At 50.0% G+C, this 20,431-nt stretch overlaps 1 protein-coding gene across 25 annotated transcripts in view; it reads left to right on the forward strand.

Moving 5' to 3' along the window:
- Trrap (transformation/transcription domain-associated protein) overlaps positions 1-20,431 on the forward strand; it is a 92,042-nt gene that overhangs the window by 62,812 nt on the left and 8,799 nt on the right. For 11 of the 25 annotated variants that reach the window (XR_377189.4, XR_377190.3, XM_006504782.3 and 8 more), the window contains 16 exons: positions 358-504; positions 1,900-2,019; positions 2,358-2,645; positions 2,749-2,886; positions 3,609-3,721; positions 5,440-5,575; positions 6,584-6,775; positions 8,853-9,081; positions 9,790-10,055; positions 10,425-10,525; positions 11,989-12,190; positions 12,656-12,820; positions 13,648-13,741; positions 14,867-15,066; positions 15,820-16,081; positions 19,312-19,537. Coding sequence is in view for 23 of the 25 variants with exons in the window: in XM_006504782.3 (XP_006504845.1) it covers positions 358-504; positions 1,900-2,019; positions 2,358-2,645; positions 2,749-2,886; positions 3,609-3,721; positions 5,440-5,575; positions 6,584-6,775; positions 8,853-9,081; positions 9,790-10,055; positions 10,425-10,525; positions 11,989-12,190; positions 12,656-12,820; positions 13,648-13,741; positions 14,867-15,066; positions 15,820-16,081; positions 19,312-19,537 (2,879 nt within the window). In the remaining 2 variants the exon portion in view is untranslated. The remainder of the gene's footprint in view (positions 1-357; positions 505-1,899; positions 2,020-2,357; positions 2,646-2,748; positions 2,887-3,608; positions 3,722-5,439; positions 5,576-6,583; positions 6,776-8,852; positions 9,082-9,789; positions 10,056-10,424; positions 10,526-11,988; positions 12,191-12,655; positions 12,821-13,647; positions 13,742-14,866; positions 15,067-15,819; positions 16,082-19,311; positions 19,538-20,431) is intronic. The other 14 variants (XM_017320575.2, XM_006504792.3, XM_006504794.3 and 11 more) reach the window with 6 other exon arrangements.

Genomic DNA, 20,431 nt, shown 5'->3' on the forward strand with positions numbered 1-20,431 from the left:
GAGCTTCCTGTGGGTGCTTAAGAAGTCTAGCATTTGACGCTTTTGCATGGCTAGGTGGGGGTGATCGCCCATGCTCTGGGAAAAGCCTCTAGAAAACGAGGAGAGCAGCTTGGGCACTTGTCAGAAGTGGGGAGGTGGAGACATGGTCCTCACAGTGGACCCTCCATGTGCAGGCCCGGGAGTCGGCCTGGGATCAGCAGCAGTGGGTGGCTCCCAGCCTCTCGGGTGCCTGTTCCCCACAGATACTCACATGGACACATAATTAAAATCTCTTTAAAGGAGGCAGTGGGCCATAGGAGCTGTGTGTGTTGGGATCATGAACTCCGTGACCTCCTGCATCCTTTGTGCTTTGTTCAGGACGTAGAGATTGACATTGAGCTGGCTCCTGGCGATCAGACCAGCACACCCAAGACCAAAGAGCTTTCCGAGAAGGACATTGGGAACCAGCTGCACATGCTCACCAACAGACACGACAAGTTCCTTGACACTCTCCGGGAGGTGAAGGTCTGTGCGCAACTGGGAAGTGAGCGTCTGCCCACATCAGTTTTCTTTAGTATTATTATTTCAAATTTCAAAACAGGGTTTTCCACACCAGTATTAGTTTTCTCCCCAGTTTTCCTTCCTATCCCAGTTGAAACCGTACAGTGTCTGGCTGTGGTTCTGAGGGAGTCTGGGGCCAACATTTAATATAACCAAGAAAGCAGGGACAGGGCTCCAAAGGGAAACTAGAGAAGTTGTCATCTCTGGTACCTAATGTCCTATGGAAATGGTAAAAAACACTTTGGGTTTTTTTTTTTTTTAAGATTTATTTTATTTATGTGAGTACACTTCTGCTATCTTCAGACACACCAGAAGAGGGCATCAGATCCCATTATGGATGGTTGAGAGCCGCCATGTGGTTGCTGGGAATTGAACTCAGGACCTCTGGAAGAACAGTCATTGCTCTTAACCACTGAGCCATCTCTCCAGCCCTAAAAAAAACATTTAGTAATGGCAGTGATGAACAGTAACCCTGGGTTATTGACCAAGACCCTCAAATCAGGAGGCGTAGTAAAGTGTGAAGGCAGGCTGGCTCTGTCGGGAGAGCCTCCCCGCATGCCTGCTGTTGGCAGTCTCCTCAGTTTTCTCAGATAGGAGCTGTGGCTCCCATAGACACTGGTAACCATGGGGAGTGGCATTATTGGATTTTGACACTGTGATCAGTTAAGGCTTTGTTGCACTGTCAGGTTGGGATTTATTGCTGTGAAGAGACACCATGACCAAGGTAACTCTTAAAAGGTAAACATTTAATTGAGGCTGTCTTAGAGTTTCAGAAGTTTAGTCCACTGCCACCATAGCAGGAGGCATGGCAGCATGCAGGCAGGCATGGTGCTGGAGAAGGCACTGAGAGCTGAGGATCTGAAAGCAGTCAGGAGGAGACTTTTTCACATTGAGCAGAGATAGAGCTCAGTGAAACCTCAAGGCCCGCCTCCACAGTTAACACTTCCTCCAGCAAGGCCACGCCTATTCAAGCCACCACATGCACCCAGTCACTTTTGAGGAGTGTCACACAGTGCTGTTTATGTCAGAAGGAAGAAAAATCAGTCACTCGTCAGTAATTTCTGTATTACACTTTCTTGGGAACCAAGCTGGAGTTCTGTGTTAAGTAGTCAGTCTCTGAACTTACATGTGAGTGGCTGGTGCTGTCCTGGGTGAGTGTGGCATGCTAAGGGAGCTGACTCAGCATCCTCATGTACCTCCTTGCACGCTGCCATTGCTGCTCGACAGGGCTGTGGCTCTGTTCCCAAACTCAAAGGCCTTCTGTAGGTGGGGCTGCCTCAGCCGTGGCCTTGGTGTCCTTAGGAGTGGGGATGCAGGCGGCACATCCTGCTATTTGAACTCGTCCTCTTTTGCCTGCAGACTGGGGCACTGCTCAGCGCCTTCGTTCAGCTCTGCCACATTTCCACAACGTTGGCCGAGAAGACCTGGGTCCAGCTTTTCCCGAGGCTGTGGAAAATCCTCTCTGACAGACAGCAGCATGTGAGTCAGATCTTAAAAGCCTGTTTTAGAAGAATGCAGTTTTAGCTTTTGATGACCTAGAATAAACATAGTTCTAAGTTGCAGAGCATGATAAAACTGCCCATTCTCACCCAAGGACCAATTATCCTGGTGCTACCAATGATAATAGAGAGGGAGGCCAGTCTTCTTATTTGTGTTTGAGACAGGGTCTCGGTATATACCACAGATTGGCCACAAGCTCATCTCATAGCTCAGGCTGGCTTTAAACTTGCCATTCTCCTGCCTGGACCTCCGAAGTGCTGGGTGTGAAGTAGCACTCCTGGGTTCAGGCTGTGAAACAGCTCAGTCTTTGGTTCTAGGCGCTGGCGGGGGAGATCAGCCCTTTCCTGTGCAGCGGCAGTCATCAGGTTCAGCGAGACTGTCAGCCCAGCGCATTGAACTGCTTTGTGGAAGCCATGTCCCAGTGCGTCCCACCCATCCCCATGCGACCCTGTGTGCTGAAGTACCTGGGAAAGACTCATAACCTCTGGTTCCGTTCCACGTTGATGCTGGAGCACCAGGCCTTTGAGAAGGGGCTGAGTCTGCCCATCAAACCGAAGCAGACAACCGAGTTTTATGAGCAGGAGAGCATAACACCGCCTCAGCAGGTGACTGTCCTCATTGGCTTTGAATAATCTTCTCGGAGGGTTAAATCACAGCTCCGTAGGCATGCGATTGGCCCGAGCACTCAGAAGCGATGATTTCTTTCAGGAGATCCTGGACTCCCTCGCTGAACTTTACTCTCTGTTACAAGAAGAGGACATGTGGGCCGGCCTGTGGCAGAAGCGATGCAAATTCTCCGAGACTGCCACCGCCATTGCTTATGAGCAGCACGGTTTCTTTGAGCAGGTGATGGCCGGCAGCAATGCCTCCGGGTGATGGCTGGTAGCTCTCACTGGTGGGTGACGTGCATCATGGGATGCCCCGTGCTTAAGTTGCAGTGAGTGGTGTCATTTGGTCAAGTCCTTGACATGAAACCCAGAACTTGAGGAGGCGCAGTAAGCGTCCTGTACCCCAGCCACGCTGTGGCGTGTGCTTATGAAGACCCTTTGAAGCCTTGTCTTACACGGTTTAAAACTCTTAAGCCTCGTGTGTTCATGTATGAACACGTATGACGCGCATATGGAGGTGGTTTCTCTCCTTCGGCCTTTACCTGGGCTTAGCGCTCAGACTCAGGCTCTGAAGCCTTTCCCCGCAGACATCTTTACCTCAGTCCTCTACCATCAGAAACTGACATGGACGCTCTTACCTGCCAACCCTGGCTCTTTTGGAAATAGTGTGTAGATACATTCAGTGCTTGGCTGTCAGTCCTCAGCCTCCTGCTTCCTGTGGGGCACAGGCTCTGCTTACAAGGTGAATCTGGGCCCAGAGCAGGACACGTTTGCACGGCCTGTGGCCTTCTCACCTTTGTGAGGGCTATGTTCTCCTCTGTTCTCTAAAAGATGAGCTGTAGGCATCAGGTAGCCTTGGGTGAGAAGGAAATATTCCTGTCTAGCTTGCTCCAGACAGATGAGAGAATGCAAGGCAAACGCTGTTTCTCAGTAGTCTGATGCTATCGTTAACCTTTTCAGGCCCAAGAATCCTACGAAAAGGCAATGGACAAGGCGAAGAAAGAGCATGAGCGCAGTAATGCCTCCCCGGCCATTTTCCCTGAGTACCAGCTCTGGGAGGACCACTGGATTAGGTGAGCCAAGTCCCACCAGAGCTTGCTGGGACTTTTTAATACATTTTTAAAAATATTCAAATAACAGCTGAGCAGTGGTGGCACACGCCTTTAATCCCAGCACTCGGGAGGCAGAGGCAGGCAATTTCTGAGTTCGAGGCCAGCCTGGTCTACAGAGTGAGTTCCAGGACAGCCAGGACTATACAGAGAAACTCTATCTCGGAAAAAAACCAAAATAAATAAATAAATAAATAAAAATAAAATTCAAATAACGTCTGTTCGTTTGCATGTGTCTCAGGCTTAGTGGCAAGCATCTTTACCATATAGACATCTTACCAGCAGTTTGATGGGTTTGTGTGGTTTTTGTTTGTTTGGTTTGGGTTGTTTGTTTGTTTAGATTATTCATTTATGTATGTGAGTACACTGTAGCTGTACAGATGGTGGTGAGCCTTCATGTGGTTGTTGGGAATTGAAATTTTTAGAACCTCTGCTTGTTCCACTTGACCCTACTTGCTCCGGTCGGCCCCGCTCTGGCCCAAAGATTTACTTACTATTATACATAAGTACACTGTACCTGACTTCAGACACACCAAAAGAGGGTATCAGATCTCATTAAGGGTGGTTGTGAGCCACCATGTGGTTCCAAACACAGGACCTTCAGAAGAGCAGTCAGTACTCTTACCCGCTGAGCCATCTCGCCAGCCCTTGGTTTGGTTTTTCAAGACAGGGTTTCTTTGTGTAGCCTTGGCTATCCTAGAAATGGCTCTGTAGACCAGGTTGGCCTCGAACTCACAGAGGTCCATTTGCCTCTGTGTGCCAACATCATCTGGCCAAATACCAGTTTTTAAAAGGAAGCATTCTAACACAACCCAGTTCAGAGAGAGATAACTGGTTTGATATGAATGTGCTGAGGAATAATAGCAAGAGAACACTAAGGTCTTTGTTTTTCATTATTAGGCTATTTTCTCTTAAGTCAGAAAACTACGTGCAATAAAGTACTGCAGTCATCACACACAGTCATCTGTCTGGATTCTGAACTGAGGTGTCTCTGGCAACATTCACGGGCAGCTCGTGGCATAGGGGCATAAGGATCCTGATAGTGGGCACGATGAGGCTAGTGTAAAGTATGTAACTGGGCATGGCAAGTACTGGCAGAAGCATGTGTTCTTGCTGTGTATCTAGAACGATTTATTTGCTAGCCACCATCAGATTCAGTTGTGTGACTCATAGCCCCTGGTGTAGAAGTTCATGGAAGTGTTTGGGCGTGGTGGCACTTACCTTTAATCCCAGCACGCTAGAGACAGAGGCAGGCAGATCTTGAGTTTGAGACCGGTGTGGTCTGTATAGTGAGACCCAGTCAGGGGTTTAATTTATTATGAATGAATTAAAGAACCAAGAGAGCATGTCTGGATTTCTCCTGAGTATTTTTCAAAGGGTTGGTTGCTACAAAATCTGAGAAAATATTAAATGTCTCATGTAATTAAATATGCTGTCGATGAAATGAATCACTCCTGCCTCCCCTCAGGACCTAGATCTCTGCTGTGCTGCGGTCCCAGGGCGGGCGGGCAGGCAGGCAGGCGGGCAGGCAGGCTTCCTGGAGGAGGTACTGTTGTCCCACAGCAGTCAGCCCTCCAGCACTCTCTCTTTCTGTAGTGATGCTGTCTTAGAACCCTTCTTTGCCTCTCTCAGTCTGTCAGTGTTGTCCTGATTGAGCTTTGCTCCTAACCCTGGACTCCTAGGTGCTCCAAGGAGCTGAACCAGTGGGAAGCCCTGACTGAGTTTGGCCAGTCTAAGGGACACATAAATCCTTACCTTGTCCTGGAGTGTGCGTGGAGGGTGTCCAACTGGACCGCCATGAAGGAGGCACTGGTGCAGGTGAGATCCCCTACCGTGTTGTCACTGGGATCTGAGATCTTTCCTGTATTTGAGTAAGTTTGGTAGTAGATGAGCATTCAGCTGTGTGTGTGTGTGTGTGTGTGTGTGTGTGTGTGTGTGTACATGTACACATCTGTTATGTATAAGTAGTGTAGTACCTGCGGAAGCCAGAAGAGGGCATTAGATCTCCTAGAGCTGTCTGTATTAGATGTTAAAACAAAACTTGGGTTCTCTGCAAGAGCAACGAGTGTTCCTGACCCACTAAGCCAGTGGTTCTCAACTTATGAGTTGTGACCCTCTTGGGGGTCAGACAACCCTTCCACCAAAGGATCACTTAAGACCATTGGGTAGTACAGATATTTGCATTAGGATTCCTAACAGTAGCAAAATTACAGTTATGAAGTGGCAAGGGAAATAGCTTTATGGTTGGGGGTCAGCACACATGAGGAACTGTATGAAAGGGTCAGTCTCAGCATCAGGAAGATGGAGCAGCCCTGCCCTAAGCCATCCCTGTCCTCTGTCACCAGCTTTGTCACCAGCTTTGCTTGGAAATGAGTACTAGGTATAGAGACCTTAGCTCTGACCACAAAAGACATCCATGAAGAGATCTGGGAGAATTAAATTGATGTAATTGGTCAATTTTGTTGGAAGAATCATCAGGACTAAGACTGAAGAATGGACCCAGAGCAGCCCAGGCCACTATGTTTGCTCTTCTCTGAAAAGCCACTGGTGGGGCAGGCTCCTGGTGCGTGTGCTAGGCATGAGTATGATGTTCCATGTGAGTGAGTTGTTTAAAATGACTTGATCCTACTTGATCCTGAGGGGTCTGTGTGTATGGTGCCATGACAGGGCTCCAGTCTCTCTTCTCTCAGAGAGCATTGTAAACTCCTGGCTGCTCTACTGAAAGTCCGCTCTTCTATCGGGGCTGGATCTCTGTGTACTGCTTTGTGTGATTGGCCACAGTGGAGAGTGAGCCCTCAGCGCCCTGCCTGGCGTCTCTCACTGCAGGTGGAGGTCAGCTGCCCCAAGGAGATGGCTTGGAAGGTTAACATGTACCGAGGGTACCTGGCCATTTGCCACCCCGAGGAACAGCAGCTCAGCTTCATTGAGCGCCTGGTGGAGATGGCCAGCAGCTTGGCTATCCGTGAGTGGAGGCGGCTGCCCCACGTGGTGTCCCATGTGCATACACCTCTTCTGCAGGTAGGTACTGCCCCTTCCCTCCCAGAGCTCAGCCTGGAGTCCTTAGAGCTGCAGCTGAGGTCCGTGGATGAGCCAGCTGGTAAGGGACTCTCTACCCTGGTCGCATCCTTTTCTCTGGGAATTTATTCTCAGAAAGTAGACGGTGTTCTTAAGTCAGAACATTAAGAGAAAAACTGGGTGACTTTGCATTTTGTATTTCAGGGTCTGAAACATTTCACACGCGATTTTGATTTTACCATACCAGTGTGAGATGGGTCCTATCCAGCCTTGAAAGACTCAAGTGCTTTGTGTCCTGATGTCCACCTTTGGGCATCAGTAGCAGGGTTTCTGGCATTTGAATGAGTCCTGTTGACACTAAACCAGTATGTTGGGTTTGCTGTGATGTGTATAAAATCTGTTTTATACAGCACAGTGTGGGCTACAGTGTGAGCCAGCTGCGGTGGCTCATTTGGGCTAAAGGGCAGATGACAGACAGCATCTGTGTCAGGCTTCTTGACTGGAAGACTTGTGTGGGACATCGGACAGAATGTGTGTTGAGGGGGTCCTTTTTGTTTTTTACAGAGCTACTAGTATTTAATCTGGGTTCTCCCTGCTGCTGATCCAGTCCTGAGTATCTCTTAAAATCCTGCAGTTGCTTTAAGGTCACTAAAATCCCAGTGAGTCCTGGGAGCAGGGGTTCAGGGCACAGCAGCGCAGCTTCTCAGAAATGTGGACTTGAGAAGCTGCGCCTCTGCCCACCAGTTTTTTGTTTTTTTTTTGAAAGTGTCCTAAAATGACCTGTATGTGTCATTTTATACTCATGTGTCTGAATTTAGTCTCAATTTTTTAGTTACAAGCAGACTTTGCAGTGTAGGAGAGGGTCGCTGCTGCTGTGACTGATGGGTTTTCTCATGTCTTTTGATTCCGTACATGTAGGACAGACAGACAGACAGACACACACACACACACACACACAGTTGAGGCCAGGACCTTCATAAGCAGCCCCCTCTTGTGACTACTGAGAAACTGTCTTTGCCTGGAAACAGTTAATGGTTGCTTTTATGAGTTATTTGATAAAGTGCCAGACATGAGTGACAGCTGTAAAAACAGGAATTATTGTGCAGTTGCACATTGAAAACATGTAGTGAGTGTATAATGCGGCGTGTCACTGTATCCTGACGTCTGAGTGTCTGGGAATGTGAGTGGAAAGCAAGCAGTCTCACTACTGTGATATAACTGTGTGTTGGTATCTGGGTGTGGATGGGTCTTACCGCATTTAAAGAGATGATTACTAGGGCTGCAGAGATGGCTCAGCGGTTAAGAGCACTGACTGCACCTCCAGAGGTCCTGAATTCAATTCCCAGCACACACAGAATGGCTCGCAACCACCTGTCATGGCAGTTGTAGGGGACCCACACCGCTAAGAAATCTTTCTGTTGTTGATTTTTGTTGTTTTGTTTTGTTTTTTGTTTTGTTTTTTTCAAGACAGATTTTCTGTGCATAGCCTGACTGTCCTGGAAGTCACTCTGTGGCCAGGCAGGCTTTCCTCAGACTCAGGGATCTGAGTGCTGGGACAAGAAGCGTGTGCCCCGGGCGGGGCTGCTTTGTTTTCTGAGACAGGGTCTCACTATGGGACCTTGGCTGGCATAGAACTCAGCTTGGCCTTCAACTCATACATCTTCCTTGCAAGCGCTCAAAGAGGTACACTGCCACATCCAGTGTCTTTAGCTTTACATGCATGTGACAGTCAGAGGGCATCTTCTTTACCGCATCTCAAAGGTCAGGTCAAGCCCTCAGTCCTGGAGTCAGCTCCTTTACATAGATCGATCTCGCCAGCTCCCAACTAAGAAATTGTAGTGAAAACCCAGGCAACACCCATAAGAAGACTTTCTGGAAGCCTTTCATTGCTGTGGGCTGTTTTGTATTTTTGTATGCACCTTGGCCCAGAGTCTTGAGGTCAGACGACAACTTTGCAGAATCAGTTTACTCCTTCTACCTTTTGGGTTCTGGGGCTCAGACTCAAACCTGGGTTCTTAGGCGTGATGGCAAGTTCTCAGCCCAGCCCTCAGCGGTGGAACCTTCCCTGGTCTGCCCCTAGGCTGCCCAGCAGATCATCGAGCTTCAGGAGGCCGCACAGATCAATGCAGGCCTGCAGCCGACCAACCTGGGCCGGAACAACAGCCTCCACGACATGAAGACCGTGGTGAAGACCTGGAGGAACCGGCTGCCCATCGTGTCTGACGACTTGTCCCACTGGAGCAGCGTCTTCATGTGGCGGCAGCACCATTACCAGGGTAAACCGACCTGGTCCGGCATGCACTCATCATGTAATTTTCCAGACGCCCTGCTCTGCTGCTCTCATGTCGTTTTGTTTTTGTTTTTTGTTTTTCCCCAGATTTTAAGGTAACGGTGGTAATGACGAGGGCAGAGTTGAACCTGGGAAGGTTTTGTACTCTGTGTCCCACCCACCTGGTACATTTTCTAGTTAGCCAGGGATTCCTGCTGGACCTTGGTGCAGGCCAGCGCCACTGAGTGACAGCGCTCTGTCTCAAAGCCACCTCCGTTGCCGGTGGCTTTGTGTCTGTTCCTGGTTTTCCTGCCCTGTCCACCAAGCATCCTTTGAGGAGCACCTTTGTGATTCAGGGACGACACATTTACTCCACGCGCCCCTTCTTTCCTTTTTCTTTTTTGTTTTTGGAGACAGGATCTCATATATCCCAAGCTGGCCTCGTCCCCTCTGATTGAGCGCTGAGGATAGCCCTGAACTTCTGAGCCTTCCTCCTCAGTCTCGTGAATACTGGGGCTGGAGGCGTGCCCCATCTTTATTTTGTAGGGAACAGCTCTAGGGTTTTGTGAATGTTAGAGTAAGCCACCTTGCTGGCTCTGGTCTGAGGTGCGGGGTCCAGGGAAAGTGGAAGGGTACCCTGTCCTCATGAGCCGTGCTCCGTGTGGTCTTCATTCTTCCTTTAAGCCTGACTGTGGAGCGCTTGGGGAAGCTTGTGACGTGCCTGACAGCTGATTCCTTTGCTCTTTAGCTATTGTGACTGCATATGAAAATAGCTCTCACCATGACCCAAGCTCCAATAACGCCATGCTTGGAGTTCATGCCTCCGCCTCTGCCATCATCCAGTATGGGAAAATTGCCCGGAAACAAGGTCTGGTTAATGTGGCGCTGGACATACTGAGCCGAATCCACACCATCCCCACCGTTCCCATCGTGGATTGCTTCCAGAAGATTCGACAGCAAGTGAAATGCTACCTCCAGCTGGCAGGAGTGATGGGCAAGAACGAGTGCATGCAGGTAGGGTCCTGGAGGGGCGTTCACGTCGGGGCTCCTGGGCCAGGCAGAGAGGAAGGAAGATGAGAATGTTCCAAACACAGCCTTGACAGTGGGCAACTGTCTGTCCCACAGAAGAAGGGAAAGGAAACTGTTCAGTATTAGAACTGCATCTGTGGTCACATTGCTTAGCTAACGTGTTTAAGGATAAAGAAACCATTAAAAAAGAGGAGGTAAGGTCGGTCCTGGCATGTCTGTGCTCAGAGGACCGACCGTGTGAAGAGACAGAGAATCTGGCTGGATATGGTGCTTCAGAGAGAAGGGCTTTGTAAAAAGAAATGAGTTGTGTACAAATTTTAAGAGCCTTTGTCCTCTCTCACCATTTCTGAACAGGGCCTTGAAGTTATTGAGTCTACAAACCTAAAATACTTCACGAAGGAGATGACAGCTGAGTTTTATGCCCTGAAGGGAATGTTCCTGGCTCAGATCAACAAGTATGTATACTGTGGTGGACGGTGCAGGTGCTACAGCTTTTCCTTAAGGGTTTTAAGCCAGAAACCACGTGGTTTCATGGGGCATTCAGTATGGTGTCCTCTGCAGAGAGGAGCTAAGCTAGCAGCAGTGCCATGTGTAGCCCTGCACAGCTTCTTAGGGAGAGCGAGCTGCATGACTATAGACCTGTCCCTCAGCCTCTGTCTGAGGAGTCCAGTTGTTTCTTTTGTGTGTTCTGTTGTTCTAGCTGGCCTTGTTGCGTTACCCAGTCAAGGCTGAAGCTCCTTGCCTCAGTCATCCTATTGGGCCCCTAGACAGATAGAAGTACCACACCCCTGCCTGACCTAGGAGAGTCACAGCCTGTCATCCCCAACTGTGTGTGGGCCAAATCCATCCAGGATCCAGTTTCAAACATGTTGTGCCCCACCCACGTCTTGCTAGTTGTTCATGGCTTCCCTGTGCTTCTGGAATTGGCTGCTAGTTTTGTTTGGGGATGGAGGTTTTATATTCATAAAGGACATAGGCCTAGGCTTTCTTGATTCTTCTTACACATCAGTGGTGTGGTAGGAAAATGGTATCTGGTGTCACCGTCATGGAACAGTTTGACCAAGTGGCAGTTGCACAGAAAACATTAGGGCTGAGTTGTTCTGGGTCCTAGAGATTTGCTCCTTGGTCTAAATCAGGTTCTCAGCCTCTTGAGTCTCCACCCCGTGGTGGCGGTGGCGGTGGTGGTGTCAAACAACCCTTCCACAGGGTTTGCATATCAGATAATTTATACTATAGTTCATAACAGAAGCAAAATTACAGTTATAAAGTAGGGTTCTCCTACTTTTTTTTTAAAGTTTTATTATTGGGGGTTATCAAAGCCTGAGGAACTGAATTAAAGGTTACAGCATTAGGAAGGTTGAGAAGCACTGGTCTGAAAAGACCGAAGCAAACAGGTACTGTTCCAGAGTGTGTGTAGCAGCACTAGGCAGAGTGTGGAAATGGCATCAGTGTTAAGTGAACAGCCCTCTGCACATACAGTGGAGCCATAGAGCTGCAGAATACATGCTGCAGTGTGGAGACCTCTGAAATGCTGTACTGGGTGCAGTCTGATGGACTGGGTGCAGTCTGATGGGGAAGATACATCAGTCCCCACAGATGGAAGGCAGATTGGTGGCCAGGGGCATGGCATTTCCAGGAATCAGAGTAACTGCATAGGAAAAGCCACACAGCAGTTCCATGAGTGTGTTAACTATGACTCAGATGTTCAGTTTGTTTGGTTGGCTGGTTATAAGTTTTGAAATAGGTCCTGACAATGTGGCTCAGGCTGACCTGTGGCTTGCTGTGTGTTCTAGGCTAGCTTTGACCTTGAAGTTTTCCGATCTGCCTCAGCCTCCCGAGTCCAAGTTTGTGCCACCAATAGTTAAATCCTCTGTGAGGCAGAGTGGTGGCATATGCTGTGTGTTTTGGTTCCACACAGATCTGAGGAGGCCAACAAAGCGTTCTCGGCTGCCGTGCAGATGCACGATGTGCTGGTGAAGGCCTGGGCCATGTGGGGGGACTACCTGGAGAGCATCTTCGTGAAGGAGCGGCAGCTGCACCTGGGCGTGTCTGCCATCACCTGCTACCTGCATGCCTGCCGGCATCAGAACGAGAGCAAGTCCAGGAAGTACTTGGCCAAGGTGAGCTGAGGAGACTCCGTCCTCTTTGTCACAGAGCAGCCTCTGACTGGGCTGAGCTCCAGCTCTGCTTGCTTGCCTTTGTTCACTTCCCATCCCTACAGAGGCCTGACCATCCTGGGGTCTCACACACCCTGGGGAAAGCCTTCTAGGCCAGAGGGAACTGAAATCCAACCTGCATCCATGCTCTCCGTGCAGAGGCGCAGCACAGCCGGAGTCAGTGTTTGCAGCAGACATGAATAAACTCTGCTTGTGGGGTCTTTCAAATCCCCATGAACTTGAGCTTGGGAGTGTACATCAGCATACATGGTCATTAAGCCAGTGCCAACCCTACCTTCGGTGGCACTTTAAGCTCTTTAAGCTTTGTTCTGATTCTCCCTCATGGTCGATAACACTATTTCATTTAAGGTTGGGACCTCCATTGAGGCTCTCAGATTTCATATAACTAAAACTTGTCCTCTGCTTTAGGTGCTGTGGCTTCTGAGTTTCGATGATGACAAAAACACGCTGGCGGATGCTGTAGACAAGTACTGCATCGGTGTACCTCCCATCCAGTGGCTGGCGTGGATCCCGCAGCTGCTCACCTGCCTGGTGGGCTCTGAGGGCAAGCTGCTGCTGAACCTCATCAGCCAGGTGGGGACAGTGTCAGGGATGCTGGCTCCTAAGGAGTGCTAGTGGTGTAAGTTAGACGGGGTTAGCGCCTCACAGCTCCTCCTGAGTGAGCAGGTGCCAGCTGTGCCCAGCACGCCAGGCAGCACCTCTCCAGTTGATTCTGTCCTCATGGGATTGTCTTGTGATTCCTGGAGAAGACTTGGTTTTTCTTGAGATCACATAAGCGATCCTCGAGACCCAAGTTTGACCTAGAGCTTAGCTGCCTGGTTACTGTCTCAATGTGTCCTCTATTGTCGCCCATGCAGTGGCTGCACACAGAAGCAGGTGTTCTGTGGCACGTCTGAAAGGTCTGAGTGATAGAGTGTCCTCTTGGTCACAAGCTAGTATGGTAGAGCTGGCACCTGCCACCTTGCCTCCGTGTTTGTTTGACTCCTGCAGTTGCATGAACCAGAGCGGCCTTTAGTGGGCTTGCCCTTTAGTTGGAGGCTTGTGCACAATCCCATGACTAATGGATACACAGGGAGTCTCACTGGTTAAGATCCGGAGCCAGTGTTTCCTGCTTTCCTCAGATTTGCTGAAGGAAATGAGTATGGTATCTGCCAGGAGTGGTCGGTTGCCAGGTAGAACTTATGAGATGCATGTGTGATCTGTTGGGGTTTTAAACAAGCTATTCCATCTGTTGGTCAGCAACTTTATATATTACATCAGTTGCTTGGTGTTGGCCTCTTTGACCCAAGTGCACAACAAAAACCCATTCACTGCTTGCATACAGTTACTCTCCCTACAAATTGTCCACTGCCCAGAACTCTCCCGTGGAACAGTGCAGTTGACTCCTTGCTGTCTCCCAGCAGGTTGGACGGGTATATCCCCAGGCTGTCTACTTTCCCATCCGGACTCTGTACCTGACCCTGAAGATTGAGCAGAGGGAGCGCTACAAGAGTGGTATGTTGTGGCTGGGGTGGCTGGCAGGGGGCTCCGAGGGCTCGTGGGGAGTACCCCAGATCATCACCATAACAGGTGGGCTACCCATCTCACCACTGTGATAGGCACACCCCTGCCCACAGCTCCCCTCCCACATGTAGTCAGGCTTCTTTTTGGTCAGGGCCAGAGGACCAAGCCTAATGGCTGAACAGTGTGTGGCAGGAGGGTAGGTGTTCATGGGATGACTTATTGGAGATAGAGTGAAGCTGGTGAGGTCCCCACTGTGGGAAAGCCTCAACAACCAAGATGTCAGTGTGTAAATGTGCTGTGGACCTGCTGAGGGCCTTGAGCTGTCAGCAGTCTGCTCTCTAGATGATCCTAAGAACCAAGAGCAGGACTTTGACTCTGCCCTGACCAGCCTTGATGAGCAAAGACCTGACTTTATGGTGTGGGTGCTTGGTAAGCACGGTGCCTCATAGCCAGTCAGCTTCCACACATGGCACCAGAGCCTCTGCCGGGGAGAAGGATCAAGTGTGTGTGTGTGGGGGGGCCGGGGGGAGCACAGTGACGTCAGCTCTTTGGCTTGGTCATCAGAAAATTAAGGTTAATTAAGTTCCTGGCTAAATATAGTGATCTTAAACCAGAAAGCTGGCCATGCAGTGTTCTGTTCTATAGTGTATTTCTCAGAGGTGACTATTTTTCAAAAATGTCATTTTGCAAGTGGGGGGTTGGCCTTCCTGGATGAAGTATTTAGATCAGTTTTTTAGATTCTTCGAACTTTTGTAGCAAGGAATATGTTGGGAGATGATTTTCCAAATATTTTATATCAGACAGCAGATGACACAGGGGCTCAGAGAGCCATGAGCCTTACCTGCTAGGACTCTCGGGTGGCAGGCAGTCTGTGGGCACACACGCTAGCTTTTCCCTGGGCCACCTGTATTCAGGGCAGAACTAATCTGCTCTCCACTCTTCGGTCAAGCGGGACAGTTGTTCTTAGAACCAGGCCATCTTCACCCTGTCCCTGGGAGGAAAGGTCTTGTCCCACCGTGGCAGGAACCGGCCTTCTGTGGCCAGTGGGTCCTGTATTGCGCTGAGGTGGCATCGTGGGTCTTGCGCTGACGTTGGCGTTGTGTGTGTTGCTCTCAGATTCTGGACAGCAGCAGCCCAGTTCAGCGGGTAACCAGTCCCATTCTGCGTCAGATCCAGGGCCCATCAGAGCGACAGCGCCCATGTGGCGCTGCAGCCGGATCATGCACATGCAGAGGGAGCTGCACCCCACCCTCCTGTCCTCCCTGGAAGGCATCGTCGACCAGATGGTCTGGTTCAGAGAGAACTGGCACGAAGAGGTAGGCGCCCTGGCTCTGCGGCCGCTGCCTCCTGTAGAGGGAGTGGATGGTACCAGCCGTGTCTGCAGACATGGCTGTGCTCAGACCGGGGTGTCTGATCAGCACAGCTCTTTACAGTTGATGTCACCGTGGATTAGGTAAATAGCTCTCCAGACAGCAGTGCAGCTTCAAGGCATTGAAATATGACGGCCGAGGGTGTTGTAGCTCAGTAGGTAGAGTGCTCGCCAGGAGTACACAGAGCCCTGGGTTTCATCCCAGCGCCTCATCAGCAAGCCATAGTGGTCCATTCCTGCAATCCTGGCACTCAGGAGTCCCAGGCCAGCCTGTGTCCCTGTGACAAGGAAATGGAGCTAATAAGGCTCCTTGCTACCGTGCGCACCTTCATGGCCTCAGTTCCTTTCTAACTGCTGCTGGTGGCTCCTGTGTGAGGGACAGGCTGTGGCTGTGGCTGTGGCTGTGGCAGTGGCAGTGGCAGTGGCAGTGGCAGTGGCAGTGTGTGGGTTTCAGCCTTGCTTCCACTCTGCTATCTCCCTAAGGGCAGTCACTTGAGCTGGGGACAGACTACCACTCACTTTCCTGCCCAGCAGTGTGTCCTGCCGGGCTCTGGCCAGTTCCATGTGGCCGTGAGAGTTTGTAGGTAATGTGGTGCCCACCGAGTGTCAGTAAAGGTGTGTATGGGCTTGACATGGCACGGGCCGCACCGGCTGCCTGCCACGCTGCCCTCTGACTCATGGTCTTTGTCTCTTCTGCTAGGTGCTCAGGCAGCTCCAGCAGGGCCTGGCAAAATGTTACTCTGTTGCCTTTGAAAAGAGCGGTGCAGTATCAGACGCCAAGATCACCCCTCACACTCTTAACTTTGTCAAGAAGCTGGTGAGCACTTTCGGGGTCGGCCTGGAGAATGTGTCCAACGTCTCAACCATGTTCTCTAGTGCGGCCTCCGAGTCCCTGGCCCGCCGCGCACAAGCCACCGCCCAGGACCCTGTCTTCCAGAAGCTGAAGGGCCAGTTCACCACAGGTAGGCTTGCCTGCGCACACGCTTGTTAGACTTTGTTTCTTTTCTTTTCTTTTTTTTTTTTGTGTGTTTTTGTTTTTGTTTTTGTTTTTTTCCGAGACAGGGTTTCTCTGTGTAGCCCTGACTGTCCTGGAACTCACTTTGTAGACCAGGCTGGCCTCGAACTCAGAAATCCGCCTGCCTCTGCCTCCCAAGTGCCGGGATCAAAGGCGTGCGCCACCATGCCCAGCTCTTTTTTCTGAGCCATCTCTCCAGCCCATAAATCATTTTTTTAAATATTTTTTTAAGATTTGTTTATGTATGTGAGTACATTGTCATTTTCTTCAGACACACCAGAAGAGGGCATTGGATCCCATTACAGATGTTTGTGAGCCACGATGTGGATGCTGGGAATTGAACTCAGGACCTCTAAAAGAACAGCCAGTACTCTTAACCGCTGAGCCATCTCTCCAGCTAGACTTTCTTAAAACATAACCTCAGGCCAGGTGTTGTGGTGTACATTTTGTTTAGATCCCAGCACTGAGGCAGAGGCAGGCAGATCTCTGTAAGCTCCAAGACAGCCTGGTCTACATATCAAGTTATAGTGAGAGCCTGTCTCAGTACTCAAACGTAAGGAGCCCATGACTGTCAACAGTCTGACTCCATATCTTATTTCTCACTGAAGGGCTAGAATTTGACCTTCAGAGAAAAGGGAAGGTTTTCAGCCCAAACCCTTGCCTTCCTGCGCTTGGTTTTGGGGGAAAGTTTTAAGTTGACGTGGAGAATTTTAAAGATTAAAGTGCAGGCCTCAAAGCAACAAGTGGGGTACAGACTTGCAGGAGGCAGGATGATGGGGGACCAGGTGAAGGCATTTTCTTTCCTAGAAGTCCCCTCCCCAGGCCTCTCTTGTCTCATCTGAGGGAACCTCCCCACTCCCTAAGTCAAGTGTGTGTTTGCGTGACACAGTGCCTTCTCCTATACACAACTTACCCCAGACAGATCTCTCTAACTCTCTGATTGGCCTGTAGGTATAGGAACACGATTTGCCTCGGTTTCTCAAAATCAAATGAAACATCTTGCTTGCGGTTTTTTTTTGGTAATTCTCTGAAGAAGTGCTTTATTTACGGATATACTGCAACCGTGGGGGCGTGGTGCAGCTCTCTTCTGTCTCTCTCAAGCTGGCTAAGTACTCAACCAGGGGGCCACACGCCCCAGACCCTAAAACTCTAGTCATTTTTAAAGCCTTACTATTTTTAAAGGATGCAATTAAAACTCTGTATTATGTGTGTACCTATAGTAGATACCTGTTAATTATGCAAGTTGCTTTACCGGTCAGCCTACTGTGATTCCACCTGGCATGCAGGTGTGACCTGTCACCTCACCAGGTGGTCTCCTGTGTGTGAACTGTAAGGTGCTTGAGGGTAACACAGCCTGCCTCAGCTGTAAGGTGCACTGAGCCTGTAACCCTGCACTCAGTACGGTCTATTCACACACAGAGACATCACACAGCTACAGCTAGAAATAATAAGAAAAGAAAAGGAAGTAGGGAGCTATACCAGGGAGCTGTTAGCTAAGAAGTCTGCAGTGCCATCACCCTGTTGAAGAGGGAAGCTCCTGAAATGAGCAGGGGTAAAAACCCATCACAGTGTCCTTAGACACTGAGGATCCGTCTGTTCTTACCTGCAGCCTCAGTGCCTTTATCCAGAACGTCAGATTCTCCCGTCACATGTAGTCTGCAAGAGATTCAGTCACAGACTGAAGCAGTTGTGTGGGTCTGTGTTCTGCCTTGTGCCTGGGGTGTGTGGACACCGCTCAGGCAGACACAATGCAAGGGCACTAGGCTACTTCCCATTCTCGATACCATTGGGGTGCCAGGCTTGTGGAATGCCAACATCCACTCAGGAGATGGAAGGTGGCCCCCCAGCCCGGGTGAGAAAAAGTGCAGGCAGGGGCCGAGGCTGTGGTTCCCAAACTACCAGGCATTCAGATGGGAATGGGCCCCGAGGATCGGCAGTGAGCCTAGGGCTGGGGGAGTCTAACTTAGTGAAAGGCTGAGTGTCTGGGGCTAGGAGAGGCCTTTTGTAGGAGACTTAGCTGGTGTGGCTTGGTAACAAGGTTCCCCCCACGGAGGTTTTGATGAGAGACAGTCCTGCTTGTCCAAACTGTTTAGTGAAAGATGGATGTATACAACTTACTCAGGGTGGGCCAGAGGTTAAATACCTTTATAAAGGGGAATGTTGGGAAAGAGAAGCTTAATTGGCTAAATCCTCTGGGCAGCCCATCTAGATACCTCATCAGCGTGGAGAACTCTGGGCTCCATGCCACGTGACCAGATGCCATGGTCTTCCCAGTGGAACGTGGGAGACACTTGCTCCAGGACAGGAACCATTCTCGATTACGAGATTTGCCTTGGTTCCTCAATCTGCTCCACCTTACCAGTTTTCTGTTTGGTGACCTGGTTCCACTTGACTCACACTAGATCTCAAACCCCAAAAGAAGTGAGAATCACAGTGTTTGTTCAGCTGACAGCCAGAGTTGAATGACTGTAGCGTGAGCTGTTCCCACAGGGCTGCTTCTAGGGAACCCTGCGCATATGTGGTGCGCTTATCTCCACTGGCCGACCTAAGGAGAAGGGAGAGCGCTTAGGGCTTCCATGCAGCAAGGTGTGCATGAACACTCATTGCTAATCCACAAACCACACAGCAAACGGGTTCTCTCAGGAGGCACAGCATGGCAGAGTAGAGCGTCATTCGTCCCGATTGAACACCTTAAGGGAGTTCCTGGTGCACACTTCATCTGGGATGAGCCTCAGAGAGCACATGCTGTGGTGCTGTGGAATGGCCCCAGGACTTGTGTGAGCTAGGCAGACACTCGACCACTGAGCTACATCTCCAGCCCCATGTGCAGAATTCAGTGGAACTCAGTGACAGGGCATGAAGCACAGTTCACTGATAGAGTGTTCTTACCTCAGTCATCAAGTAGAAAGTCTAATAGCAAACAAGAGAGATGTCATTAAAAGAAAGCACATAATGCTGACTAGCCAGAAACAGACTGGGCACATTGCAGTGAAGTCCCTGCAGGGGCTGTAAGATGAGAGCCACAGGCAGTGTCCACTGTCTCCCTTAACCCTCTCCTCAGCCCTGTCCCTGGATGGAACCCAGGATTCCTATATACTGGGCAGGCACTGCAACCAACCTGGTTGCGTTCTATTCGGCCCCTACAGCTTGCTTTAATCATGTTTATTTTACCTGCAGATTTCGACTTCAGTGTCCCGGGATCCATGAAGCTTCACAATCTGATCTCTAAATTGAAAAAGTGGATCAAAATCCTCGAGGCTAAAACCAAGCAGCTTCCCAAGTTCTTCCTCATAGAAGAAAAATGTCGGTTCTTGAGCAATTTCTCAGCTCAGACAGCTGAAGTGGAGATCCCTGGAGAGTTTTTGATGCCTAAGCCAACACATTACTATATCAAGATCGCTCGGTGAGCACACAGGGCCTAGCAGTGCAGAGGGCGGACTTTGGGTTGGCCTTGGCGCGCTGCCTCTGCTGGTCCCTCGGTATGAGGTACCTGTACAGCTCTGTCGTTGGTTTTGTCCAGGACCTGACATTGTCAGAAGGCCAGGCTTGTTTGCAGAAACCTTCTGAGAGTCACTGTGGAACTGGACAAGCTGAGCGCTGCCATGTTCATTAAACTCTTAGCATGCAGTATTGAAAGCATAACTAGACTCCGGCGAGTCTGTGATGACACGTGATGCCCACGTGTAAGTCCTGCATGCTTAGCAGGAAGGTGGTTCCGAGTCAGAGCCACTCTGGCTTCCACAGAAGTACTAGGCCAGGCAGGGCGGGTGAGACCCTAGCCAGAACAGCAGAAAAGGGGCCAGCAAATGGCTTAGTGAGGCAAGAGGCCTACCACCAAGCCTGGACTCCACGTGGTGGGAAGAGAGAACAACTCTGACTGCAGTTGTACACCATGTATGCAAATGAAATAGAAATGTAATTGGGAAAAGGCCAAAATGAGTGAATGAAAGAAAGGGGGGGCTGGTGAGATGGCTCAGCGGTTAAGAGCACCGACTGCTCTTCCAAAGGTCCTGAGTTCAAATCCCAGCAACCACATGGTGGCTCACAACCATTCCTAACAAAATCTGATGCCCTCTTCTGGAGTGTCTAAAGACAGCTACAGTGTACTTACATATAATAAATAAATGAATAAGTAAATAAATTTAAAAAAAGAAAGTGGACTCCCAGCTGGCAGCTGTCTTGGTTGCTGTGTCGTGAGCAGCCCATGGGAGACGCAGCCTCCAGCCACCAACATGCAGCTCGTTTCGTTTCTTATTTCTGAATTGGCTCTGCCCTTCCACACGGAAGGCTTGTTTCC

This window comes from Mus musculus, chromosome 5 (assembly GCF_000001635.26).
Source record: "Mus musculus strain C57BL/6J chromosome 5, GRCm38.p6 C57BL/6J".
NCBI classification, from domain to species: domain Eukaryota; kingdom Metazoa; phylum Chordata; class Mammalia; order Rodentia; family Muridae; genus Mus; species Mus musculus.